The 20,978-nt window shown below is 43.3% G+C and overlaps 1 protein-coding gene across 2 annotated transcripts; it reads right to left on the bottom strand.

The window, feature by feature from the left end:
• Positions 1-1,653: 1,653 nt before the first annotated feature.
• thbs2a (thrombospondin 2a) lies at positions 1,654-19,954 on the bottom strand. Of its 2 annotated transcripts, XM_030442544.1 has the most exons (23): positions 19,582-19,954; positions 19,248-19,319; positions 18,443-18,996; positions 17,939-18,023; positions 15,396-15,595; positions 13,580-13,720; positions 13,401-13,494; positions 12,832-12,996; positions 11,480-11,656; positions 10,970-11,143; positions 9,851-9,978; positions 9,591-9,743; positions 8,138-8,356; positions 7,936-8,043; positions 7,682-7,841; positions 7,465-7,583; positions 7,143-7,377; positions 5,649-5,876; positions 5,266-5,537; positions 5,084-5,181; positions 4,591-4,730; positions 3,726-3,756; positions 1,654-3,372 (listed from the first exon to the last, which is right to left on the bottom strand). In XM_030442544.1, the coding sequence occupies exons 2-23, from the start codon at positions 19,312-19,314 to the stop codon at positions 3,369-3,371; spliced, it is 3,552 nt and encodes a 1,183-aa protein (XP_030298404.1). In that variant the 5' UTR covers positions 19,315-19,319; positions 19,582-19,954; the 3' UTR covers positions 1,654-3,368. The 2 variants fall into 2 exon arrangements, with proteins under 2 accessions (XP_030298404.1, XP_030298405.1); XM_030442545.1 differs by lacking the exon at positions 3,726-3,756 and having other exon boundaries at positions 19,582-19,950.
• Between the last annotated feature and the right edge of the window lie 1,024 nt (positions 19,955-20,978).

Here is a 20,978-nt window from a genome sequence, read left to right on the forward strand (position 1 = left end):
GTGGAGTGACCCTTTAACAGACAAAAACCAAACATCTTTCTCCCCTTTCTGGGGCTTATTCCAGTCTGCCCAGCCTCATCAGAGTATCACATTTTCATAGAGGCACATTACAAGGCGATACGTGGGCCTGAAAGAAAGGCTGAAGAGGAAGTGCAGTTTGTATAGAATGTCAGTGAGCAGAAAATCATCTGTTGTAATGGTAGCTAGGCATTGGACAGGCTGGTATTTCACACCGATGTGAGTGTGGGGGAACATCAACCACAGAGCAGTTCTCCCTTTAAACTTTGAAAAAAAAACAAAAAAAAAACAAAACGCTTCCCTATCCGCCCTCAACTCTCTGTGTCTCTGACAATCTGGTTGCTGAGCTCCACATCTGGACCTCTGTGATGAATACATATCAACACCAAACTATCTGAGCTTTAACTAGTTCAGCATTGATGAACGCATACTTGGTGCCAAATCCAACCACACACCTTTTTCCTGGAAACTGTGGGTGAAAGTGAACTTTTCTTGGTGTTCTCTCAGTTAATTGCCGCCAGTGTGCTTTGACGTTACTCATTCTTTGAAAATACTTGCTGGTTGCTAAATACCCGCCTCAGCAGAAAAAGCTGGTTTACTGTGTCACACATTGACATCCTTTGGCAAAGTTGTGTGAACCACCCTGGAACGTGCTCTGGGCTTTGAACCAGCCACCAGTGCCAGACCCGTATAGCCAAAGTATATAGTCTCTGGTGTGTGCCACGTGGACTATTCCAAGAGCCTCAACCCAAATATCTCTGCCACAAAGCTACGAGAGCAAGCAAGACTTTCCCACTTTCCCTAATAGCGCATTTTTTTCCTGGCCTCGCCGTCATTTACTTAACCCTTTCACTACACGGTTTCAGCACTGTGAGACAAATGGTCTGGTGCAAAACCAGCAAAAAAAAAACAAAGAAAAAAACATTTTCATCTCTCTAAACCATACGAGTTGATTCGTGCAAACATAATTGTAGATTACAACAAAGACTTCTGTTGGGGTAAATGCTCTAATTCTATCTTACTATGAAGGGAATTTTCAGAGTGGGACTTGTGGTGGGAGGTTGACTTTCTTTCAAGTTGAAAAAGGGGAGGCTTTAAAGGACTGTTCATGTTATTTCACCCATACATGGGTCAGGGCAAACTTGTTCTGCTTTGTAAATCTTTCAAAGGAGGAGATGTGGGGACATTTAAAAAGGAAATAAAAATGTATGTGCTCATATGATTGAGCGCACTTTCTTTGAATTGAAGTTACATTGTCAGTGTTTCTTTGCTTCCATGAAAATAGAATATGATTAAAAATGTATATTTTTGCTTGAGATGGGGATTCTTAAATGCAAATGTTTCTTTTTGCAAAAAATGTTCTGTGATAAAACAGCAACATAAGTGCACCAAATGTGTATTAATCCGCCGCTGAAAATAGTCCCCAACAAATGTACAATTTACTTCTGTTTGAGTAACATATGTTAAAAACCTCATTGCTCAGCTGTGCATGGAAATTATCAAGTCTCTGTTAAAAATAAAACTAACTTTTTTTGTGGCAGCTGTTTTAGATCTAGCTTGTATGATGACTATAGATCTATGAAGGTAACTATTAATGGGACGCCTGTCGGTCCTCATGTATATAATCAACAGAAATGGTGTACAAGTGATTTATTTATGAAACAGAACAACCTTACACTAATGTTTGTAGAAAATGTATATCTAACAACACATGTATACAAAAGAAATTTACATTTTGTGCATTGCAAACTCTCAAACAAAATGAACAAGATGGAAACCAAACATGAAAGAACATGAATGCTATACAGACTAACCACAGAAAGGTTTTTCACTGACATGTCCTTGATCCACACGACACAGTCACACAGTCACACTTTGTTTGTGGAGACCTTCGTCGGGATTCCTTTTTTTTTTAAATTTTTTTTTTTTCAACCGACACTGCAAAGATTCACATAAGAGATACCGATGACAAACATATGCATTTAAAAAAGTAATTTGTATAAAACATTTTCACTGTATTTGATCGTCGTGACTCCATCGCACATAATGACTGCCTGCTGAACCTCTGACTCTCAGCCTTTAATGTGATATGTCACTTGGCGCTCGGTACACAATATCAGATCCAAAAGGAATCAGGCACTTGTGCAATTCTCTTTATTTCACCAACTTTTACACTGATGTGTTCTCCCTAATCTTTCTTTTTTGGGCTACAGATACAAAGTATTTCATTATCAGGTAAAAAAAACAAACAAAAGGGTGCTGCAGTGCCAGAAGCACATTTTGCAGCCAATTTTGGCGATGGACCATTAATAAGCACTGAGAAATGTTTCACGTGTACCAAAGTGATATATCACTTTTGAGGACAATGAGGCACTGTCTGGACAGCTAAAAAAAAACAAAAAAAAAACAGTGGCTTTTTTTTTTTTTTTTTTTACATACACATACTACCCAAATAAACCTTCATCTGCAGCTGCTATCTTGCAAGCAGCTGAAGTTAATCACTACAGTTTATCTGGAAAAGAAAATCTAACTAAGGAAAGGAAGTGCATGACAACGCTAAAAAAAAGATCTTGCAATATAATGTGTTATTTTTTACTTTCGTGATACTCAATTATGCGTTTTGTCAGTGTAAACAAATAAATAATTATTTACAAACTCTAGCAAAAAATGCGAACAAACAAAACAGGCGAAGCATAAATAATTTACAAAAGGAATTATAATACAGACTTAGTATAAACATCTTTGGCACTTACTAAAATGGCTTATTTAAATCGTTCACTCAAGTTCTCCGTAAAAAAAGAAGAAAAAAAATGTAAAAAAAAATAAAAATAAAACACATTCAGGATGAAAGGAATGAGGAGAAATAGTAATGGACTTGAGAGATGATTATGCTTTGGTTACAGTTTATGTTAGATGTCAGACACTTTATGATCAGTTGTTCTTAAAACAGAAGCCATGGATGAGCCGAAAGACAGAGAACAACCGAGAGGCTTACAAGCTTTAGGAAGTAGGGAACTGTGGGAGAGCACATACAGCATGTAAGTGGTTGTACAATGAGTCCTTTAAATTGTAGACATAGGTACAATAGTTATAATTAGATAATCTGCCGAGGCTTTTTAAAAAAAAAAAAAAAAAAACTTGTCCACTCTCATTCGTTTTTTCTTTCCCAGCGTGGGAAATGCATCAACAGGAAAACTGAAGTCGGCCACGGTTTCCTCTCCAGTGGCAAAACACGGGAAAGTACGGAAAGTCTCAATTACGTTGAAATGGATTCAGCGATGACGTGATGTTTACTTTGAGGGATTCTTGTCTTTTTGCCTTCTGGTGTTTTCCTATCAGGCTTGATTCAGTTATCTGCGAAGAGATGAGAAAATAGCTTCCATTACCGCCACATTCATAATCAAATCAAGGACAGTCGATGAGATTCACACGGTCAAAGTGCCAGAGTGCGGCAGCAACATGTGCTCTGTGTGCGTCAAAAAAAAAAGCGTGCCTTCCGTTATGTGGCTGTGATTGTGAACAAGGCTGCAGGCTTATTTTCCACTGTTTAGCACTCAACAGAAGATCTGAAGTCCTTGGACCGACTCACAAGGTCTTTCACAATGCATCTGGGGCATTGTACACGGGCAAGCTGACAGGCAGAAACATAGCGTGACTCTTTTTCTTGCTACAGCCAAACAACAACACACAATTCCTTTCATCGTTACCTGGTGAACACTGTTGGAAACTCCGGCTTATCTGAGGTTTGAGAAAGATGTTGAAGGTTTAAAGACTTCAGTCATTTTATTAGCAAGGAGGAGGTTTTCTCCCCCATTTTCTAATATTGCACTCTATACATATCAAGGTGTGTTGACCTTTCAGTGTTTGCAACAGGCATACACATACAGTTTACATACAAACACACACTAAGTAAAGCAAGACCAGACTAAGAAGATCCTACATAGCTAACACCTAAAATACTCATCACCTCCAAGGCTAATGGTACGTGTCCACAGGGGAGTTTTTGGACACAATCCTGCTTCCCAGGATTGTAGTTTGACCAAAAGAATAAACACGCTCCTACAACCAAGCACACTTTCTGGCTTGAATGGACGAGAGCCACTCATGGCGGCTCGTTTTTGAAACCCCTTATGTTTTAGGAAAAGAGTTAGCTGAAATGTGTTTCTGAAAAATGTTTTAGGTGAGAAGTAAGCCACCTAGTTGCTGAATTTGTCTTCATTTTAGATCGAAAACGGTGAGTTATACTAGATGTTATCTGATGCAGAAAGTGGCGCCACATGTACCTGATTTGCTTAGACCTCGACTTTATGCAAATAAGGAGCGGGGAACGCAACTCGCCAGGAACGATGCTTAAAAAGACAATGAATGGGAAGCCTGGAAATGACAGATCCTGTGGACACATGCCATAAGCGCTTGAGCTCTTGCATGTACAGCTTCTTACATTTACGAATTATGCAAAACCCTAACACTCCAAGGATATTTTTTCTTGCCTTGACCAGCTCCCCCACATGATATTTGACGGACAAACATTTATGGTAGGAACTTTAAGGTAATGAAAGTGTTGGCACTAACCTCTGCACTCATACTTGAGGTCGGAGAAGAACACCAGCTCTTGCGAGAAGACAAACAAGCCTAGCCTCCCTCCGGCAAAAGTCTTGTCATAAACTGGTCCTGAGTCGGCCATGATCTGTTTACCTTCATAGACCACAACCCTGCAAAACAAAAGGCAAAATTCTCAGTGTTTTGAGATTATAAAGCTTATTAAAGTTCAGAATATTCTGTCACTATATTCAGGGATGTAAATCATACAAGTGAATAAATATAATTTAATTATACTATATTAACTGGTAAATACACCTCTATGTGTATGTGAACATTTCAGCAATTTCTTATTGTAAACCTTTCTGGAGGTGATCTGTTTCTCTTTGTTCTCACAATATTACATCTTTCAAATCCTTTCAATGATCCTCTAAAAGGTCATGAGGCAGAAACACTGCAGTGGAGGGGGCCTTTGTTGAAAATGTTGCAGATCATCGCAACTATTCTGCTCAACTTTTTCTCTTACCTTATAAAACCAGTCTTCGGTCTGTGAATGAGATGCCACCTATACGCTGTGTAATCCTTCCAACCAATGTTCTTGGGGTCGTGCCACAGAGTACGCACCTAAGCAAAAAAAAGTTAACAACACTTAATACTGCAGATACAGCCTTTTAAAACAGACCAACTAGCACTTAGACTGCTGCCCACCTGTCCTGGAGTGTTGCCCGTGTGCCACAAAGCATTCCTGAGGTTTTCTCCGGTGCCAGTGGTCGAGTTGACGACTTTGAGCGAAACGCCAGAAATGCCAAAGGCCTTGGAGGGCTTGTCCTCCCAGTATGTCTGTGTGATCTGCTTCCACATCACTACATAAAAGCGCCCACTGGACTGGTAGCCAAACACAAAGCCTGCATAGTCATCATCTCTGTCCGTGTTCACGTACATAGTTCCACTGAAGTCCACAGCGCTGAACTCATCAAAACCTGTGAGGGTGTGAGAGGTATGTGAGGCTATCTTAGGACTCTGTTCAAACTCTTTCAAAGAGCAAATTAATATGAAGTGGTTGTTGGGAGTGAACATGCTGTGCTGCTCACCTACTGCGATGCCCGGGTCAGAGTTGGCTGTCTGAACCAGCTCTTTGCCCTGATGTCGGACCACCCAGTTTGGATCAATTTGAGTGGTTCCCTTGGGATCCAGGTGGACCATCTGGAACTTCCTGAAGTCTGTGACACTGATGGCGTTGTTCTCCGGACACACGTCAAGAATATCTGGGATACTATCGTTGTCAAAGTCATCTTTGCAGGCGTCGCCTCTTCCATCGCCTGTAATATATCAAATGCATAGCATTGACCTTTGTTAAGATTGTACATGCATGATATAAATGACGTATTATCCTATTTTTCCATAGGTTTGGAAAATCTCCATGGCAGCTCATGTGGGTGTCATAATACTCCCACTGCAGTGAGCGTTGAGGAGCTTCTCCAAGATAATATGTGGGGAAAAGAGCAGTTCCTCCCTGGGAACTGGCTTTACTACATTTGCCAAGTGTAAGGAAAATCAGCCATTATTTCATGCTGTGACAACTTCCACTGATACTCTAAACTATCTGAGGCCTGAAGTCTATTATGGCCAGACTGCAGGCCAGGATCTCACAGTGGAAAGGACGCCAGTGGCTAATGAAGGCCACTGTGTCAGAGTAGCTAGCTGCTTTCTGTCATCAACTTTGTTATTTCACGAGGGGCTAAAATGATTCTATCAAATAAACACTATCTGACGAGCTGTGAAGAAAGTGAACGTGTCAGTGTCCAGGCCCTTCCTCCTTTCGCGGTCTGTTTCCAGTTACAGACAGCTGCACAAACTCCAGGTAACCCTGCTCAAATTGGACGCTGTGGATTAATCACGAGCGAAGCTTAAAGGAAATAAAACTTTCACAGCCTGGCGTGTGCCCTCCACTGAAGTCATGCAGAATGACATCAGCCATGCCAACCCTGTCATTGACTCTTTCCACAGCCACCACATTTCACACCTGCTGTAGTGAAGCTAATTGCTAACTGCAAAAACATCTGGGAGAAGGCGCACCAAAGCAAGATGTGAACAACACAGAGTAATGAGTACAGAGTCTGACTGCATGGAGTACATTGACTGAACCAGGCATATGTCAATTACTCCTAACTAATGTTAATAAGATGCTAAATAAGCCATTAATGGTGAAGTTGATTTGTCAACTGTGGTTTCCCAGGTCAGGAATTAACTCTTAATCTCCAATGCAAGCCAATATGGACAAAAAGTCCTTTTAGTGCTTTGGAGACAAGCTTACAAAAAGTGCAATCTGTAGTTTGAGCAACAGCGGTGACAGATTTTAGAGCGGGCAACTTTAGATGCAGGCGTTTAGGGAACTTAAACATTTTTTTATTTGCATAAATAACCCACACTGTACAAAGATGGCTAAGTTTCCCTTTAAAACCAAAGATTTTTGTACTGCCATTTACGCATCACTGCATTAAAAGGTATTACTATTGGGCAAATATGCACAGCTTGATTCCCCCAACACTGCAACTTTTCAACTCTTTAAATGTCACAACCCTCACCATCAGAGTCCAGCTGGTCCGCGTTGGGTGTCAGCCTGCAGTTGTCCTTGTCGTCAGGTACACCATCATCATCATCATCATAGTCACAAGCGTCTCCTTTGCCATCCTTGTCATGGTCAGCCTGGTTGGCATTGGCCACGTAGGGACAGTTGTCCAGGTTGTTCTGATGGCCGTCTTCATCAATGTCCTGGTTATTGTCACACTGATCTCCAACCAGGTCATTGTCAACATCAGTCTGTTGGATAAATATGGACAGAAGTTTAACACTTGCTGTAGCTACTGTCGTGGATCACGTAATTCTTTATGTAGTGTAGTTCCATACCTGGTCTGGGTTGTGTAGCAGTGGACAGTTATCGCACTGGTCACCAACTCCATCCATGTCAGTGTCCTTCTGTTCAGTGTTGTACACGTAGGGGCAGTTGTCGTTCTCATTCATGATTTCTGAGAAGAAAAGGGGCAGTTGATATACTCTCAAGAGTTTAAGATACAAACATCATAATTAGCTCAGTATTTGATCTATTTAGGCCCGGCTAATCTACCATCTCCATCAATGTCCACCGCGCAGGCATCCCCTTCTCCATTGTTGTCAGTGTCTATTTGTGCAGGGTTGTGTTCATAGGGACAGTTGTCGCAGCGATCGCCCACTTCATCCTTGTCGAAGTCGAACTGGCGCGGGTTGTAAAGGAGGGGACAGTTGTCCTGTGGTGGAAAAAATTAGGTTGGTAGGGAACTTCAGAATTCAAAAAATGAATCAGATTTAAACATGTCCTCCATGTGTTAGAAACTGACGTACCCTCTCATCTAGAATTCCATCATTGTCGTCATCCTTGTCGCAAGCATCTCCTTGACCATCTTTGTCAAAGTCTTCTTGTCCAGAGTTCGGAAGGCTGGGGCAGTTATCCTGAAATAGTAGTGGGAAGTTCAGAAGTTGTGTAGGTTAGAATAACTGCAGGATAGGATTTAATCAAATAAGCTGAAGAAATGTAATGAAATACCTTCTTGCAGTGATAAGTGGCGTTGGCACCACACACAAGGTTCAGGTTGGGCCAGCCATCCAAGTCTGAGTCCTCTCCACAAATGAAGCCGTCTCCAGCGTAGCCAGTCCTACACTCGCACTTGTACATGGGGTCACTGAAGTGGCTGATGTAGATGCATTCGGCATACTTGTGACAGTTGTGGGTCTTGTCCTTGCACGGGTTCTCTGGCTCACACACCTACAGAAACAACAAGGCAGAATTGTCACCAACCACATCCAAACAGGCCTGAAACAGAGGAAAGATGTGGCTCTATGTCCTTCTTATTAGATTTTTTAAAACAGTTTCCATTTTGATGTCAGGTTCTAGTAACATGTCTAAATCAAGATTATACTACCACTCTAATATGATTCTTTTTGGATAGGCACTCCAAACTGAGGGCTGCTGCAAATTAAAGTGAAGGTCTTGTGGAGAAATGCAGGACAAAGCCAAAGTGTGGGGCACTTCTGGGCACAGTTGATTTTTATAAAAACCCAGTGAATGCATCATACATCCCACCATGACCCACTGTTGCCCCTTTATTGCAGCACAAGGTATTCACAGCTGCCACTCATTACTAGAGGATGAACAGAACACCAGTTTGGATGCCACTCCATGAGCTCATCGAGCAGAAAGTGACAGTATGAACGGGCCTTTCATCGAAACTGTGAAATAGAGCCCCTTTTTGCCAGCGATGAAACAATTCCCTTTTCCCCAAATCAATTAGTGAATTTGGGGCATCATCTCAAAGACGAGCAGCTGCGGAGGCCGCAGAGTGACAAAATGGTCCGCAAGGGATGTTATGTAAGTGTCAGATGGAGTGGCACAACAAGTTTTTTTTAGTTCTCCAGAGACTCTGTGAATTCAGGGAGCAGAAAAAGTGTCTTCCAATCACATAATTAATATGACATATTTGGAAGATACCTGTCGTACAGCTAAATTATAGCAGGAGTTATGACAGGAGTGGAAAGTGGGAATACTGTAAAGAAAAGGCTTCACATAATTTTTGCCTGAATAAAAGCACTGATCCATTCAATGTCTACAGTAGAAATACAGTACTGTTCCAATCTGCCTCTGATCTTACAGTGAAGGAGATGTATAACAGATGTTTGTTGTTAAGAGTTACCCAACTCTTCTCCGTCCCCCTCTGCCTGCTGATACTGGGTCAAGGTGAGCCTAATTCATATATGGTGGCCCAGGGCCTCCCCTCTAACTCTGTGCAAACACTCTCACAGCAAGAATGAGGCTTATAAATCACCAGTGCTGCTGCTTCCATCATTCATAAATTTGGATCTGACATTCAAAAATCCACAGTGCCTGGAGCTCAAGGCCCACAGCTTATCCTTTCCTTTGCCCCATTTTGTTCACACTTGTTTGACTTGCATCCAATCAGCAGTCTGTTATTACCACTGAATCAAAGTGACCTTCAACTCACCTGTTTGTTCTTCTTGGCAGCTTCCACACCCATACCGAAGGGCTGGGTGCCCTTGTAGCGCTTGGGACAGGGCAGGCAGTGGAAACCTGGATCAGTGTTGACGCAGCGCTGCGTTCCAGCGACTTTGTAGCAAACATCAGATACCATGTCGCACTGGAGGTGGAAGGGAAAAGCGTCAGTAAAAATGCAAACTAACAATTACATAATTCAAGTCTTAAACGCATGTATAGTTTATGCACACGAGAAAAACAAGAACCTACCTCGTTAATGTCTTCACAGTGGGTACCATTTCCACGGAAACCAGCAGGGCATGGGCCACACTCCCAGGATCCATCTGGAGCGCTGTTGCAATCCACTCCACCAAAGCATGGGTTAGAAAGACAGCCATCTGCAAGGGATTTGGATGACAAGAATGGATACAAACAAGGGAAATTGATTTATAAATTCCTGGACATATCTGAACAGAGTGCCTCCAACTCTAATTTGTAATGGTTTTTACCTCAATGATGATGCTTCAAGATAAACCCCCAGCAGCTGTGACGCACTTTTCACCCAAATTGCCTAAAAGTACATATTATTTGTGGTTTCATAACGTGAGGGTTTTATATGCCCTAGATTGGCTTTTTATTGCCTTCTGGCTGAACCAACCGAGACAAGTGTTGGTTTGAGTTTGTGGGACTCTTTCCAGAACCCCTGTTTCTTATAGGAAGAACATTTTTTTTATAAAATATAATTTGTGTGAACCAACCCTTTAAAGTCTGCTTTCAGTCAAAAATGTTGAATCATAAAGTTACATACTTGAAGCAACAGTACTACGAGTTTATAGCCATGTTAGCTATGCTACTTAGGGTTAATGTTAATGCTAGCATGCTAATATGCTCAAGTGTTTAGCAGGTAAAATGATTAAGGTGTTAAGCATTTAAGTTCAGGGTGTAAGCATGCAAACATTTGCTAATTAGTGCTAAACACAAAGCACAGCAAAGGCTGATGGCTATGTCATAATTTTGCAGTTTATTCATCAACAATTCTCCACTATCTTTTACATATACAGATAAGCATTAGCAATGTCAGCTAGTCACGCGCTAACGTTAGGTCGCTATGGCTCTTTTTTTTACACTTGTTGCTTGGAAGAGCTGCCAAAAACCAAAGTGACTGACGTATGAGCAGCAAAGCTACAACCTCATTGCTTAATAAGGGATTTAACTTTTATGTGTCTAGCATATCTTCAATTACAAAGGCCTAGCTAGCTGACAGGCTAACCTCGCTAATTAAAAACACCTACGTGATTATCTAAATGAGATATTTGTGTCGGTACCAAAATGGTGGATCAACTGCCGACTGCATGGCTGAAAACAAAATGTAAAGTGAATGCCACTCACCAATTGGACAGTCTTTTTTGTTGCAGCCAGCCTCGTCGTTCGCCTCTCCAATACACTTCCTGCCGCCATGCTGAGGTTGAGGGCTGTTGCACTCACGCATTCGAGTTTTGATTCCCCCTCCGCATGTTGCTGAACAGGTTGCCCATGGAGACCAGGGACCCCAACCACCATCAACTAAAAGCATACGGAAATAGATTGTTCAGTAGTTAATCTTGACATTGAGCATTTCATTCCACAAATATTCTAATTCTTTGTTTCTAAATAAAAACATGTCAGCACTTGAAGTCTCAAATCAGGATAGCTGCAGGAGAGTCAGAAGCCTGGAATTTAATCCCACAAGAGAAAACATATTGAGCTGATTTGAGTCAACATTTCCTGACAGACAGACAAGAGGTCAGTCCAAAACACATGGGGAACGTTGCCTTGAGGGAACTATTAGGCATAATGAAGTTTGGTAGTCGGTAATCGATTCTGCTTTTGCGTGCAAGTAAAAAAAAAAAAAGTCCTTACTGGGACATGGCTGGGCAGTGCAGCGCTGAGTCTCTCTCCCGCTTCCTTCGCAGTCTTTGCCCCCCAGCTGTGGCACGGGAGCATTGCAGTGTCGTATTCTGGTGATCTGTCCCTCTCCACAGGTCACAGAGCACGACGACCACGGCGACCACAAACTCCAACCTCCATCCTGCCGAACTGGGTATCAAACATCAAACGCGTGAGGCAGAGATAACCAAAACAGACGTCAAGCATTGTCCGCTGGATTTCCACTCAGTCAAATGGTTACAGGCATGTTTCATTTGCAGGAGTAGAAAACATTTTTTAAAAGTAAACATGTGATTCTGGCGACGATGGCTCAGTTTCAAAGATGTTCTAAGACACTTAGCGCCAGCATTTATGTCATTGTGGGTAAACTGTTCTCCAGTGGTTAGGCTGATTCAGTCCCTCACACAGATGCAGTGTAATGTTAGCTGCAAGCAATAAAACATGCGAACCCTCACAATTTATCGAACACCCGATGCATCAGTTTGGAAATCAAGCATCTCCTGACACCCCACCAAACTTACAGTTCATATAATGATCAAATTCATTTATATTTCAGGTTTCTGCATGGCAGGCAGTGGTGATTCATTGCACTATGGAACACCCTCTCAGCCAATGATTTATTTGGAATTAACTTGACTGGGCACACCCTGCAACCAGACCATGAGATCCAGCTCTTCACTGGGATTCAGCCTCACTCAGATGGATCTATTTTCAACAGATTTATGGAAGCGTGAACTCGCACTTTGGAGGATCTCATCTCATATTTAACTCTCTGATTTTTCCATAGTTCTGTCACGAGCCTCTCTCATATTACTACTGGATGCTATATATCTAAAGGGAAATTCCACCAATTTTACACATTGAAGTGTTTTTACAGTTCTTGGGAGTTCGAATGCATAAGTGAAAAAGTAATAAGAAGTCTTTTGTGGCTCCAGAGGAAGCTGCGTGTAATCTGATAAATTGCCCCCAGGGATGACACACATGCAATGGTTGCATTGTGGGTAATGTAGGCGCCAGGTTTTGCCAAAGCAGTCCAGGTCTTACTTTTCACTCCTATAACACTGTTGGAATCATAATCAATACAGCAGAACCAGAGATATTGCCTGGCACCTACATTACCCACAATGCAATGTAGCCATTGAGTGACATCAGAGGAGGTAATTTATCAGATTACATGCAGTTTGCTCTGGAGCCACAAAAGGCTTTACACTACCTTTTTCAAACATGCAGCAGTACTCCTCTACACCTGTAAACACACTTTGAATATGTAAATTCGGTGGAGTGAAACTTTAAATAAAAACTGTGCGAGAGAAGAACATGCTCACCACGGCTATCGCATTTTCCGAGGCTGCACTTGCGGGTTTGGATAGAAGGTCCGTCGCAGGGGTTACTGGTTGCGTCGCACGAACGACCCCTCTGTTGGGTTCCTGTCCCGCAGGTGACCGTGCACTCCGTCCACTCCGACCACAGGGACCAGCCATCCTCACTGTCTTTAGTTGGAAAACATCAAAGCACAGTGAACATTTTGGTCCTTTGCTGGCATAAGAAACACTTCCCTTCAATGTTCACGTAATGTCAAAACAGGGCAATAAAAGAGATCACAGCCGCGCACTGCTTTTATTCTTCATGTCAGCCTGTTCATCGCATGACCTCATCTGAAAAAAACCCACAGTAGCCTCTCTGAGTGTCTTATATTTTAACCAATAAATATGTGGTTCGCTCACAAAGACAAACTGGCTGCAATGGTCCTGTGGTATAAAAATTTAATACGTGTGGAATATTGTTTTTTTACAGCACACTGAGCCATTAATTTAAAATAGCATGCATGCGTAAAACTCTGTGTGTTTATAAGCACGTTTATATGCTGGAAGCATTGGCTAATCGGACTACTTACGCAGACACACGGGGCAGCACTCGCCGTCAACAAATGAGGGGCTGGCACAGGCCACTGCGGGGCATGTAATCTGGTGGCACACGATCTTGGACTCCTGCCACCCATAAATGTTAGAGTTACATCAGGGTCACTGACATCCACCGTATATCTGTACATGTTTCCTTATGACTTGGCACTACCTGGCAGGTACATTTGGTGCAGCTGTCCACAACCCAGTCTTCCTTATCGTCAAACAGCCGGCCATCCTGCCAGCACATGTTTTTCTCTTTAGTGTTCTTCATCCTCCCAAGGGCCTCCTTCATGACTGAATTCTCCTCCGTCTGAACATACAACAACAGACAGATTTGTAGTCAGGACGCAGATCAGTCAGAAATGGTGAGGACTAACTCACGAGAAAGGTGCGCTGCATTCCATTCAGTACGTGGAGGTGAGGGTGCACACCTGCTGACAAGACGGTTTTAAGAGCGCACATGTGAGGTTACTTTTCCACAGGGATAGTATTCCCTACTTAAATATATACTAACTTATATTAAATCATTACATGCATGTGTTTAAAATGAGTCAAGTTAAAGCACAAATATCACTCTCTGAGGAGCAAAGCTACAACCACACAAATCATACTGTTTCAAGTTGCAATATGTCAAAAATAAACTAAAATGATCAACAGGATGTGAAGGAATAAGAGTTCTCAGACGTCTCTGTCTTGCAGAGATGTCTTCTAAGGCTAGCACCGGCCTCTGTTTTCTCATAAAACCATTCCAAACTCCCAGTCTGGTTGCTTACTGCATGGCTAACTATGCTAACTAGCTAACGGCAGCTACAGTTAGCAGTGATATGTGATAAGTGACATATGTGATATGTGATATGCTGCCCCCTATTGTTTTGGAGTATGAATTTAAAGGGTGGCCAATTCTTACATACAGGACCTTTAAGGGCTAAATGTAGCGTGCTGTAATACTTTTAATGAACCTGTCCTACCGGCATATATCCCTCACTGGCTCAGTGAAGCATCATATCATTTTGAGACGTCTTTCTTTAAGCTTCATGAGGGCAAAGAGGCTCGCGGACCAGAAAGAGCAAGGAACTCAAAAAAGCTACTCCATTGTATTAATGAGAACCCTTGTAAAATACTAATTTCAAAATGTGCTTCTCATTACTGCAAATTGCAAACACTTAAATTTCTTTATGTCTCTATTGTTGCTTGGAAAACAGCCCACTGAAAAAGTGCTGCTTAGCTTTGGACTTCGTGACCTCCAACCCAATTGGAGACCAGGGGCTCTCTGGCTGGACGCCTGAACACTTGGGAACTGTCAGTCGATAAACTACTGCCAAAGGTCTGTGTGTATGCGAGTGTGTGTGTGTGTGTGTGTGTGTGTGTGTGTGAGTGTGTGTGCGTCCGCCCATTTGGAAAAAGGAGGCAGCAGTGTGCAGCACTAGAATCTGAGACACCACTCGGTCTGGAAGAGCCTCAGGGACCCTTCTCATCCCAGTCGCTTTCTTTTTTTTCCCAAGGTTCATGCTCAGACTCTCTTATTGCTGGGAGGCTCCCAAAGGAAACACATGGGCTGTTTAAACACAGCCAGACATTAGGCCGGACCCCATCGCTGCCAGGGGAACACTTCCTATATCCACATGTAACATGTCATAAAATCTGTCTGACTCACGCTGCCACAGATAGCGGGAGTCAGGCGGGTTCAGCCATCACAGGCGACTCTATAAACAGTCCTGCGGCTACTTACTGTTTGCTTTAAAACCAATGTAGGTTACCTAGTAACCTAATTCAAACCTCTTACGTCCTGGCTGCCGCACAGAGGATTGGGTCATTTATTTTCCTAAAATGTCAATTTTCTTTGAAAATGTTGACTCTCTTCCCTCTTGGAGAGAAAGATTTTGCTGATTTCACATTCGTCACTTAAATTGGGTTGTTAAGTGCAGCACAAACAAAGTCAAAGTAAGGAGTGAGTTGATTTGCACTCTGTCACTTCTAATACTTACCACTTTTTGCAAGCCATCAATGAGGTTGCTGACAACGTGTCGCAGGCCTTTGAGCTCCTGGAACATGGTGCTGAGCTCCTCGCACGAGCGCTCGCACATATCGGCGCCCACATCATCCGTCTTCTGACCGATGATGTTTGTGGTGATGGAGGGGCTCACATCCACAACTTCTGTGCTCTCGCTCACAATATTAGCATCATCTGGAGGGGCAGGAAAAACGAGACGTCAGGGCGAGAGAGGTACACGAATGAGCAACACAGATGACGGTGATGGAAAACATATTTGAGAGATACGATGATTGAAACACAGGGACTCAGATTTCCTGTTTTCTCGTACGCGGACAAACGCTCACAACAATGTGGTGATTACGATGTTTATTGTGTTCCCAAAAACAGATGTTCGGTCAGCGGCGTTTGACTTGTGAAATGTATCTGTTTGAAAGGGTGACGTTAAATCTTTCCACCAGGGATGACAGCAGGGTTGGCTATGTGGAGTCATTAAAAAAAAAAGAAAAACAAGAAACTGAAATCCGGATGCTCCTTGTGTGAAACCACACTGCTGTCGTGGCTCTCTTCGAACCTTTGAGCTAATGTGACACATCCAACATGAACTTAACAGACCGGAGTGACCACACGGATGGATTTGTCCTTGGAGATGCCCTCGTCTCGATGTTGGCAGAGCAGAATACCAAAGCGTGTGAAAATCCCTCCAGTCATCATTTATCCCATAACACTCAAAACCCCCATGTGGAAGGATGCAGTTTTAAAGCTACCGGGTCTGATGGGCATAAAGAGGCTAAATGTTGAGTCTTTGCACAATCTGTAAAATCTGCAGCAGGAAGCCCGCCCCAGATTAACGGGTCTGCCAGCTGTGATCTTTGTGCAACGCAGACAGACAGAAATGCACATCACAAGGCAGGATGGGGGGGGGGGATCTTATGTGTGCGTTGAGTTTGCATTAAACCATATGAAAGTCCCGAGCATCTATCCGTGAGGCTCCCACTAAAACTTTCCTACCGTGTGATGCTGAAAACAAACACACAAGGCACATATGAAAGCTCCACGGGATTCCGCGGCAGCCAAAGCACAGCGCATATCTGCCACTGCTTTGGACCTCGCTATGTAAATTGGTGAAGATTAATGGCAGGCAGGGGGACTCTAAATCACGAAGCCGTCCAAATTGCCCAATGATGTCCCACTGTAGCCGCTGCTGTGTTTTCTTTCCCCCTTTTTTTTTTTTAAGTCTGCTGGATTCATTCAAATCTCCGCGGGGCTCCACGCTGCGTGTGTGTGTGTGTGTGTGAACGCGTGCTAGCTCGCCTGCGAAAGCGCTCACACATTCTTCTCTCACTGACGGACGGTCTCCGCTTTTCTCGGAGAGGTAGAGGAAAGAATTCAAAAACGGGCCGAAAAGGCTTGCCTGGGTTTAATGCTGCTCATTAATGTCCGACATGACAGGTTTTTATGAGCGCGGCTTGTGGGGCTTTATGACTGACTTTTGGCTTTAGGAGTGCTACCAGTGCAGAACCCTGACTGGTACCAGCCAGCGTGCAGAAAACTTCCAGGGGCCCTGGTGACATTTGTTAAACAAATAAACTCATTGAGGTGGAATTCAACACTGCTTGTGGCAACGACCTTCTTCATCATGGACTAATCCACACACACACACACACACACACACACACACACACACACACACACACACACACGGCATATGGATTTGTTTTGTCACGGTGAACCGAGGATGCTGTTTCCAGGTCTGGTGCCTCTTTAGCTTTGTAAATGATGATTATCAACATATTTACTCCGCAGCCACTCTTCGCGTGAGGATCAAGAGGTATTATTCCTCATGTGAGCAAAGCTTCAGCTGAGAAAAGCAACAAAGTCAGCCAATTCATGACTTCATTGTGTGTGTGTGTGTGCGTGTAGCTGGAAGTGGAAGCTCCCCTCTCTGTGCTATAGCGTTCACTTTCTCTTTTCTCTTTTCTTTCCCAGGGCATTATCCCAAGTCCACTGCCAATTGAAATAAATGTAAGCATCTGTATCTCCTTTTGTTCACCACGCACGCCGCTCGACCTCCAGCCACCGCGTCGACACGGCTGTTTCCGTAAACATGAAGTAATGGTGGGAGATCTTGCCTCATATCGAACCTGCGAGCTTTCTGGCCCACTTCTGCAAAAGACATTTTTTAAAAACGACCGAAAGAGTTAAAAGAGAGGCGACTGGGAACGCTGAACTGTTTGGTACGGAAAGTTGTCGTGGTCGACACTTAACGAAACGCAGATACCACGCTTTTGAGAGGATCGCATGTGAAGGAGTTTCCCAATCACATCTGTGAGGTTTCAGGCTTCAAACAGCTTGCAAATACAATTATTTTGACTCATCATCTGGCTTGTGAAAATCACACAAATAGACATGGTTCCCACTAACAAGAGTATGGTTGGAGAGTCAGGGTGAATGCTGGTTTAAGCACCTTTAAACACACACACACACACACACACGCACACACACACATACACACGCACACACACAAATCACTCTTACCTTGTTTGGAGACCTCGCAGTCTCTGCTCAGCAGGACGTCTTCAACTGGGGTGTCAAAGACGAAGCGTACGTTCTGCAGAAGGCCCTGTCGGGAAAGAAAAGGCACGTCGTAATTATATATCTGGACTACTTTGGCATTAAATGTGCACTTATTCCTATTCAAGCATGCATTGGGAAACTCTTGACCCTCTCACACGGTCACACATCATTTCTACACACAAGGGGCAATTTAGAGTCTAAATTTAGAGTCCTTTCCACACAGAAAGTCCAGGGCAACACGGAGCCACTCTGCCACAATTTGAAGAGAGGCTATGTTAGTCTCCTGGAAATGTGTTTAAAACCCCAATTTAGTCTCTTGTAATGTATGAGAATGTTGTAGGGTCATTTAGCTCTTACAGCCCAGCTGGAAAACTCTCAAAGAGACCAAAGTAGGAAGCCAACTAAAACTCCCGTATCCTGGGAAATCCCAGCCTAGCTTTCAAAAAGCCGGAGCCTCTCTCTTACCCTGAAGTGGTTCTCCCGGATGGATCCCTTTGCAACGTACATGCGGCTCCCCTCAGCCTGCAGGTGCTCGTAGAAGGGCTCGTCCAAGATGTGGCTGTCTATCAGGCTGCAGCCCACAAACAAGTTTGCATTTTCCCCGTGAATATGAAGGGTAATATTCTTCCACTGCGAGTCAGACAGGTCCACATCCTCGAATGAAACCACGTTCTGGGAGTCCTCAACCCAGTAAACCAGGTCCAGAGAGTTGGCCCGTCCGTTGGACACGATCTCAAACTGCCGCTGGCCATCGGGGCCCTCCAAACCAATCAGGGTGCCCCGCGAGGCGCGGTCCTGGCGTATGCTGGCTGCGAACACAAAGCCCTCATTGTTTTGGATCTGTCGTAGGATTTGTTTCAGTATGGGGGGGCTCACTGGGGGCAGGTGGTCGAAGCGGATGAAGCGGTAAGCAGGGGCGTCTGAGTTTTGGCCCCGGAACTGTTTGGCCCCCAGAGTCTTGCGTGTGATGTGGCTGATTTCAAACAAGTCAAACGACGTCTCATCCTCCTGCTCACCATCTACAAATCAGACAAGCGGAAACACAAACAGGTAGTTTGTTAAAACTCAACAGCTATTGAAATGGAAACATATTTAATGGCTTCCGCCTTCACTTTCACCTTAAATAAATCACTGGAATGGATGATTGCACTTCAGCTTCTAGCATCATTATCATCATATTAATGATTGATATTATATTGATATTATTACTATAATGATATTATTACATTATCATTACTTTTAGTCAGCATTACAGTCATTTTCCACTTACCTTCAGGTAATGCGTGGAGGAAATTAAATGATAAGAGCAGCAAGAAGAGACTCCTCCTGAGAATCATGTCTCCTTCAGAAAACAACAAGAAATTCCTTTGATTAGACTTCCTCAAATGTTGACTTTGCACTTGAGCATCCTCCTGACACATGAACAACTCCGTGCATAAATAATAAAGCGAGAGAAACAAACACAATGGGAGACAAATCAGCAACAAACAAAGTGCCCACAGCATCACATGTGCAGTTTAGTGTCTGTTGACAAATCAGCCTGTCTAGTTCAACAGGTGATGAATTCCTTTATCACTTTATCTAGACGTTCAACGATGACTTACCTGGCGATTGCGGTTTTGTTTATTTTCGTCTGAAAACTCAGATATCCGACAGAAGAAAAAAAAAAAAGAAAGAAAGAAAAGGGAATGTTGCAATCGAGGAGAGCCGGTGGTCGGATGAATGAAGAGGGGGTGAGCTCTCCTAAAACCTCGTGCACAGAAACCGTACAATCCACCTCGGTTGACTACATCCACAGTGTGGAGGACTGGAGGCTCAGCAGTGACTAAGGCTCCCACCTCCCTCCTCCTTATATAGAGGCTGCGGAGAGCCTGTCAATCAAAAGTCTCTCCGGGCTCCGAGCGATCCGAGGACGGTTGTTGAGAGACAGGGTTACATAATTATCTTCCGATGGCGTAATTTGTCTTATCCGCTCACACACATACACACACACACGGGCTGATATGGGGGGGGGGGGGGGGGGCTCGTCGTGACCCCTCCTCTCCTCTCTCTCCCTCACCTTGATGCCCGCAGCCACCTTTCGATCAAACCCACCTTCCCTCTCTCTCTCTTTCTCTCTGTGCGTGTGGAGCCAGTTCACTTTCACTGGGGAAGAGAGATGGAGGGAGGGAGGTTTTAATCTGAAGGGGGCAAAGTTATCATGATTTTTTTTTTCAAAAAAGAGAAAAAAAATAAATCTAGTAGGTCACTTTAAAAAAAGAATGAAACTACTACACAAGTATAAAGTACAGTTTGTTTGTTTTGTAATATGTTGTTAACTGCATTTTGATTGAAACTGAGATTTAAAGGCACATTGTGTAATTTCTGCCACTAGGGGTCTTGCAATAAAAATGTTTTAAAAAGTGTTTGCAGTTTGTTGTCTTCAGTGTTAAAACAACCACCACTGCTGATGGAACTCAGGCAGACACGCTCCCACACGAGGTAATGCATTAAAGGTCCAGTGTGCAGGATTTGAGGGAATCCATCACCAGAAATGGAATATAATATTCGTAATTGTGTTTTTGGTAGTGTTATCACCTGAAACTAAGAACAGTAGGCTTATTCGTTACCTTAGAAGGAGCCTTTTATCCACCTTATTCCTAGTCCCCATGATTCCCTGTGATCCTGTGACCATCCTCTTGCTGCACTGATTGCCATCCTGTATAGGGGGCGCTGTGGCCTCTTTGTAATTCTTTAAACCGCGCTCATACTCATTCATAGAGCGATTGGTGTTGTATAAGGTTAATTCGTGATAATCACTAAGCAGCTAATGCCTCTAAAGCCTTGAAAGTGTCGCATTGTATAGTTTTTTAATTATACTGTGTTACTTTATCAAACATTATTGTCTCCCTATATAAACATAGGGAACAAATCGGCCATGTCACACTGCTTTATTTCTACAGTAGCCCAGAGAGGACAAACCAAGATTTGCTCTTGAGAGGGCCTTTCAAATCTATGGTGA

The sequence above is a fragment of the Sparus aurata genome, chromosome 15, assembly GCF_900880675.1.
Source record: "Sparus aurata chromosome 15, fSpaAur1.1, whole genome shotgun sequence".
Lineage (NCBI taxonomy): Eukaryota > Metazoa > Chordata > Actinopteri > Spariformes > Sparidae > Sparus > Sparus aurata.

Coding starts and splice junctions, on each gene's coding strand:
- thbs2a (XM_030442544.1), bottom strand. CDS start 19,314: ATGATTCTCAGGAGGAGTCTCTTCTTGCTGCTCTTATCATTTAATTTC. Junction 15,596..17,938: donor CTGCGAGGTCTCCAAACAAG/GTAAGAGTGATT, acceptor CTGCCCCTCCAG/ATGATGCTAATATTGTGAGC. Junction 13,495..13,579: donor GCACCAAATGTACCTGCCAG/GTAGTGCCAAGT, acceptor TATGGGTGGCAG/GAGTCCAAGATCGTGTGCCA.